The sequence below is a fragment of the Nelumbo nucifera genome, chromosome 2 (assembly GCF_055504915.1).
Source record: "Nelumbo nucifera cultivar China Antique chromosome 2, China Antique-T2T, whole genome shotgun sequence".
NCBI classification, from domain to species: domain Eukaryota; kingdom Viridiplantae; phylum Streptophyta; class Magnoliopsida; order Proteales; family Nelumbonaceae; genus Nelumbo; species Nelumbo nucifera.
In genome coordinates this window covers 14,297,713-14,305,159 of record NC_142650.1, presented here as the reverse complement: position 1 = coordinate 14,305,159, position 7,447 = coordinate 14,297,713, and the positions used below count along the sequence as shown (strand labels likewise).

The window sequence follows — 7,447 nt, the reverse complement described above, 5'->3', positions numbered from 1 at the left end:
AAAGATTTGTAAAAGAAGAAGAAATGAAGGGTAATTAGGTAATACGAAAACAACGGTCCATTTACCATTCACCTGCCTACAAATAACAAATCCCGTGACTATCCGCATTCCGGAACCAACGTCAAGGAATCAACCGGTTGTTGCAGACGCCCGTTGATTCGCGAAAACAGGAAACATCGGAGACTGCCGTCGTGACAAACGCCGGTGGCTCCGACCGTCAAACCATGATACCTTGACGCCGTTCCTTGCAAGTACCTCCCTCTTGGGCTCCCCTCTGAATCCCTTAATTGCCCCTCCTGTAGCTCTCTGCGTCGTTCTCCGGTAACTCTCTCGTCCTCCCATTGTTTCTTGACTAACACGGAAAAAACCCGGGAATCTCAAAAGATGAGGGAGAGCTGTAGCATCTCTCTCCCAGTCCTAGTTGTCCTCTCGACTATCGCTTACATATATTATACCACCGTCTTTGTTTTCATAGACGGTTGGTTCGGTCTGAGGACTTCTCCGGGATTCATGAACGCCGTCATTTTCACGGCAACGGCGTCCATGTGCATTTTCAACTACGTCGCGGCGGTCGTTAAGGATCCAGGTCTTGTCTCGTCAACCTTTGTGCCGGACATTGAAGATGCAGAGACACCGATTCATGAGATCAAGAGAAAGGTGGGCAGTAAGGATTTATTTACATTCTCTTTTCCATTGCGGTTATTACTTTGGGGGTTCTGGGAGGGGTTCCTATTTCCTCGCAGGTATTTATTAAAAAGTTTTGGATTTTGACAACTAAGAGCTTCCTTTCTTCTCTGATCATTATTTCGTTCGTTTGGTCTGATCATTAACTTTTATCTGACAACAATTTGCTGGTTAAATGAACTGACCTAGCAAATTTGAAGGATATTGACATGTAGGGGGCTTTGTGCTGTTAAAGCCACTATACTTGCAGTAGAACGGGTCTTAAAGTGAATTATTGCAATTTCGTCTTTCTTTTCTTTTACAGGACGTTATTTAAAATTAGTTTTCACTTTCTTTCTATAATTTCCTGTTTATCTGGAATTAAAAAAATAAATGCCAATCCTACTATATATTCCAAGAATCTTTTTCTGTATTCAGTTCCTTATAATCTTAATCATTGAGAAAATGCCTTTGCTATGCATTCCGGAGGTTGGATATGATATCTTTGTATGTTTTGACAACCTTTTGGCAGTAGCTGGAATTTTCAAAAGCAAAACCAACTTTTCCTTACAAGCTCCAAAAACTAATGCCTTAACGTTTCAAGTTTGAACACTACATTAGTAAATCTACAACTCTAAACCCCTGGTTGATATAGGAAACCAGATATTAGTCAATTTTTAGGACCCAAGCCCTAATGTAAGGACAAGTTTATGAGAATGAGATACACTACAAGGACAAATGGGAATTTGTGTGTTGTGCCTCTGTTTTGGGGTGGAGGCAAGGTAGCAGTCCTGCCTTTTTTTTTTTTTTTGAATTTGCTCAAATCATAATTTTTCAATCCAGGACAGGACCCAATGCCTACTTTAATCTTTTCAAACCATGATTTTAACATTTCTGAAAAGATGGAAACCACTATTGTTGATGAAAACCTTTAATCTACCTGGATTGTCCGCTTTAAACTAATTCTTTGTTTCTTAAGAAACGACAATTTGAGAGACTCAAACTTGGAAGAGAGAGGCTACAACATTCACAGAAATCAAGAATAACCATCCACCCACAAGTTATGTGCATGTTATTGTTTTACAGGCCTGCCCAATGTTGGTTCCAGCCAGCCATCAGGAATCTTTGGACAGTGGACTGGAAGCAGACCTAACCTTAGGCATTTTTTGCACAAAGTGGCCACTCTCAGACTTTAAACCCGCCTTCTCATGCTTGTCAACTTAAGATTTTACCACTGCACCAAGCAGTGACCCATCTACATGTTATTATTGTTAAATATTTTGTATATTCTAAAATATGGCAATATGGCATCAGAGGTCATTCTGGTTGGAATGTTCAAGTTGTGACCCAGTCATCTTTCTTATTTTGTAAACAATCTGGGTCTAAACAGCATTGCCTGGTCTCTCAACTTTTAAAAGTTATCCTTTGTTCTACAATTCCATATGGGAGCAGTAGGACTACAAGTGGCATTTATCAAAAAAAAGACTACAAGTGCCATCTAACTACCCAAGGTTGCATCCAATCCAATCTGATTAATCTGGATGTAAGAAGCAATAGTAATGCTTGTGACTAGTTTTAGGAATTTTTCTTTAAGGATCTTTATATGGTAGACCTCTTGATACACAGACACACACACACCCATAAGAGTGTTTTCTTTATATGGTATTAATTCAAAGATTTTCATTCTTTGTTGTTCTGTAGATAGCTTTTGGGGATCTTCTATTACACTCAATCATTGATTTTCTTGCAGGGTGGGGATCTGAGATATTGCCAAAAGTGTTCCAACTTTAAGCCTCCTCGCACACATCATTGTCGTGTTTGCAAAAGATGTGTTCTGCGAATGGTATGCATGGACTACTTCTTTGTTTTCTTGCCTGGGCAAACTTTGGCATCTTATATATGCTAGTGTTCATGCCTTTTTATCTCAAAGGTTCTTTTTTATCATGTAATTAAAATGATCCATACCTTGCATATAGGACCACCACTGCATCTGGTTAAATAACTGTGTGGGCCATGCAAACTATAAGGTTTTCTTCGTCTTCGTGTTGTATGCTGTAATTTCATGCATCTATGCACTGGTATGTTTCCTAACCCATTGTGTATGGTTGTTTGCTTTATGGTTTATTACATTCTGTCTAGATGTCATGGGTTAAATCCCAACTTACCTGTGCAGAAGCACATTGCTATGATGTGCCAACAAATAATGCATGTTTTGGTATCAGGTCTTACTTGTTGGTAGTGTTGCCCAAGATGCTCAAAAGGATGAAGAGAAGAGTAGAGGTTCCATCAGGACCCTTTATGTAAGCAATAGTTGCAATTTTCAAAGTTTAAACTCGTATCTAAAACTGAAAAAACAAATAATACATCAATTATTTGCATTGGGCAGATCATTTCTGGAATTTTGCTTGTTCCTTTATCTGTGGCCTTGAGCATTCTCTTAGGCTGGCATATATACCTCATCTTGCACAATAAGACCACAATTGAGGTTTGAAGAAATTTTATAGAATACAATTAGTTTATTCTTTATCTTTCTGCTGGCCAATTTGATCAAGGAGTCTTCTTCTCTGGATTTCGTTATTATTTTTATTGCAGTATCATGAAGGAGTCAGAGCAATGTGGCTTGCAGAAAAGGTTGGGAATGTCTATCAGCATCCATATGATCTTGGTCCCTATGAAAATCTAACATCGGTAAGAACATTGGTTCCTTTGCTTCTTGCACACTTGTCATCTTGATGCTCTTACTGCCAAGTGCCCTCCCATGTCTGTCTTCGCTGACCAAATGACCTCGTTAACTGGAATGCCTTTAATTATGGTCCATGGGTCTTGAGCATCTGGCTGGCAAGGCTATTTATTCTTAGAGTCTTCTTCTTCCCTGTTAGGAGGTATTAACAACCATTTGTACATAGGGTTCATGCTTTATCTGAACAAAATTTGGGAAAAAGGACCATAGATGCATGTAAAGGAACTGTGTACATCAGATGTATACAGGTACCTCTGGATTAATGCCATTCACTAGGGTGGTGTTCTCCATATAAATGTTTTTCTTTTTTATATCAGATGTACACAACCTGTGGATTAATTCACTAGGGAGGTGTTCTCCACATAAATTGTTTTCTTTTGTTGCAATTTCAAGAAAACTGGAGCTGACAGTGGTTTTTGAAAATCATTACTTTCTTAAGACAAAAGATACAACATATATTCTTGGTTGTAATGTCTTTTCTTTTTTTCTTTTTCAAAAATGAAACAAGAAATGCAATTTTCAGTTTCTGGTTTCAAAGTTGAAACAAGAAATGCATTTTATTTCCATATGGGTTGAAGTAGTAAGAAATTATCAAGGGCTTACAATTCAGTAATGGATATGGCATTTAAGAGTATGGAATGGCAAAAAAGGATTCATGTAGCCTGACCTCATATAGTTGGTGTTTTTCTTTCTTTCTCTAGGTGTTGGGTCCAAGCATTTTCACCTGGATATGCCCCATATCAAGACATATTGGTTCAGGCTTACGATTCCGCACATCTTATGACATGATGATTCCTGCATCAATCTAGAGATGACATTCCAAATGCTTTTCAGAAGACGAAGGTCCCGTGTTCCAAGCTATTTAGTCTAACAACCAGAAGACGAAGGTCGCTTATTCATCATGAGACGAACGTGAGGTGGTATTTTTCAATCTGCCCACCATGTAAATTTCTTGTTGGGTACCTCGTTATGTAATCATCAAATCAAACGAGGTCCCTTTTTCATCGTCAGAAGAACACACAGTCCAAATCTGTAGGAGTTTGCATAGCTGTTACACACAAGTAAAATCTTTTGTTTTGTGAAGTTTTGTAAGATGTAGAGGGGACTCTTCTCCCTGCATACCTTGAAAAAAGGGAGGGGGAAAAAAAGAAGGGAGAGGGGGAATTGGACTATTCCACATCAAGAGGCGAGCTGATTATTTTTATAAAATTAGTTCACTGAGGGTTGTAATTATAACATTAAAGAATAAAAATTTGTTATGATTCTTTTCTCCTTCTCTGGTATCAAAGTCTTTCTTTCTTTCTTTTGATTTTCAATTTGTTATAATTAAAGTTTCTTTTCGTAGTTTTCGAGGAAATCTTTGATAAATTTTAATTGATTTATTATCTTACAGTATTTGCTATATTTAGTATTTTAGTTTTATATTCAAAACTTGGACTTAGTGATATTTTCGCATTTCATGATGTTAACTCTCTTACTGAAATTTGGTTTCTTTTTATGCTCCAAGGGGGCTACATCAACGGGCAAAATGCCTCTCGTCGAGGTAACCTGTATGGAAAACCCTAAAAGTTATGTTTGGTTTGAAGGAAAAGGTAGGGAAAGGAAGGAAAAGGTATGAAAACCTATACAAAGTTTGTAAAGGTTTCATTGCCTTTTCCTTCCTTTCCCTACTTTTTGCTTCAAACCAAACATAGCTTAAAGGTGCTTGTCGTTGAGATACCTAGCAAACAAGAATAATAGCCCCACCGCACCACATGCACCTCAACAAGAACAATTGTTGGCCATTACTCCAAACTTCGACATCAGTAAACTCAACGTTTATGCCGACGCTGAGAATGGCAATTAGGGGAAAATTGAGGCCAAAGGTGGGAGAGAGTCACAATGGTGGCTCTGGTGATGGTGTTCCCGCCTTCCTGGGGGGAGGTCACAACAGTGGAGGAGGTTGGAGCCGAGAGGAGGGCTGAGGATGCCCAATCTTAACTTTTTTTGCTTGATGGTTTGTTATCAAGCGTGCGTGCCCTTGAATTTTTGGTGTCTTTGGCCGTGTGACTTGCTGCTGGTAAAATCAGCCAATTCATTCTTGTAGCGAGGGAGGGTAACTTGGAAATTACCGAGGTGATTTGGCCATAGAACCCCCGCCCCGAATGTTATTCCAAGGGTGACGAATTCATTCAATGATCAAAATAATCGGAAAAGCCGAGGTGCCAAAGTGTGAGACAAGCGAAAAGAGCAAAAATGAGAATCACAGAGAAAAACAAATATACGTGGCTCTTTGCTCCCATCGCATGTAATAGACGAGGCTGGAGGCTCCATTGATGGTAGTCTTCTTATGAGCTCTTTGTATCAGTTTTGCACGTTGGTATAAATTCATTAAGACGGTAATCACGTGGCGGAGCATTATTCTGACATTAAATGAGCCTAAGAGAGCAGAGTCGCGGTCATAACATCTCTGAGGGTGAGGGGAACTAGCTATTAAGGCTGCTCAGTTTGGAATTGGAATGAGTATAAATGCAAATATATAGAGTGCAAATAATATAAAACATTCCAAATTCAGCCTAAGGCTATAGTCTGTGGATAAAATAGCAAGGGTGTCCCTCCAAGGCTAGGCTTGACGAGAATGTCCTCGAATATGCCAGGTGTCTAGTAGGGATTGGCTGAATAATTTTGAAGCACAAGCAGCCTAAACTCTAAATGGCAGCCCAGTCAGGACACGAGGCACCCTCATCAACCTGCTTGTACGAAATATTATAGCATCAGCACTAGTATTTTCCGTTTCCCCCATCATAAACAAAAGTTTTGCACCTGTTTTTCCAAGCCAAATGAACTTTTATATAAAACAGCACAATAAGTACTGTAGAGCATCACTCTCATGCAAGAGTTGACCCAAGCCATCGGGAAGCGAAGATGGGAAGCAAACTGATGCTGCGCGATCTCGCTGCTCCGTGCTGGGGGTTCTAGGCAGACAATGGATGACGGACTAAATTGATCTGCAAGAGAAAAATCAAAGAATTTGGGTGTTGTTGGAGGAAGCCATGGATTTGATTCTGTTATTGATGGTGGAGAAAGGTTTTTTGTAGTGTTTCCCACAGACGGCGCCAAATGATGTTATGCGATCTCGTTGCTCCCTGTTGGAGTTGATCTGGTTTTCAGGCGGACGACGGACTAAATTGATCTACAAGAAAAGGATCAGATGTCGCTCCGATGCTTAAGTCAGTAAACTGGTAGCGAGCTGAAATAGCTTAAGGATGTAGGAGAACTAGAAAGCAAAGAAATCACGTGTACCTTGAACCACGGGGTGGAGCCTTTATATAATTGAGTCTTCGCGGGTTTTGCGGATCGGTTCCGGGATCATTGTCACGATAGGATCCGTTTCTATGTTAGTTGGAAGATAACGCTACTAACCGATAAAGTTCATCACTTCCGCCTAAAACCGGTCGGGGAGATAATGCTAGTTGTTATGCAGTGTGATCCCGTGAGACCTGGGATCCGTTGGAGGAGTTTTCGGGATCACCACGTAGTGGCATGTCGGTATCCCCGAACTGATGTCTTTAAGTCACGAACTGAGTTGAGTGCCAAAGTGCCTCGCCATTGAGGTGTTCTTGTTGCGATCTGGTACCAAAGCGATCTCGTCTCGAGGTGGTCTTGTCCTGAAGTCACTTTAGCCCGAAATGGTTGGATACCCGAACTCGATATGCTGCGGACTGATTATGATAAGCTGAATTATCATCTCTTGATCAGGTCATGTCTATATGTCCCCTCTTTAATAGATCGGACCAAATCACCCTTCATCAAAAACCAAACCTGCCGAGTGTGGTTGCAGTAAACCGAGCATCATCTTCATTGTTCTTCTTCTTTTGACTCTACCTTTCTATCTACAAGTCCCAGTCTGTTCTATTCTTTTTCAGTTATTGTGGTGAAAGTAAAGACTGTCGATTCAGGTCAGGTGGATGGAGGTGAAACGGTTAGGAGTCAATCACTCTGAACAGTGGGGTCCACGTGTTACCCAAGAGAGACAGAAGGTTGCGATCCATTCCGCCAAGTCGG

At 40.3% G+C, this 7,447-nt stretch overlaps 1 protein-coding gene across 1 annotated transcript; it reads left to right on the top strand.

Moving 5' to 3' along the window:
- LOC104597152 (putative protein S-acyltransferase 16) lies at window positions 1-4,675 on the top strand. The gene is made up of 7 exons (XM_010258573.3): window positions 1-657; window positions 2,414-2,506; window positions 2,640-2,741; window positions 2,886-2,963; window positions 3,050-3,148; window positions 3,256-3,351; window positions 4,105-4,675. The coding sequence occupies exons 1-7, from the start codon at window positions 385-387 to the stop codon at window positions 4,210-4,212; spliced, it is 849 nt and encodes a 282-aa protein (XP_010256875.1). The 5' UTR covers window positions 1-384; the 3' UTR covers window positions 4,213-4,675.
- The last annotated feature ends 2,772 nt before the right edge of the window (window positions 4,676-7,447 follow it).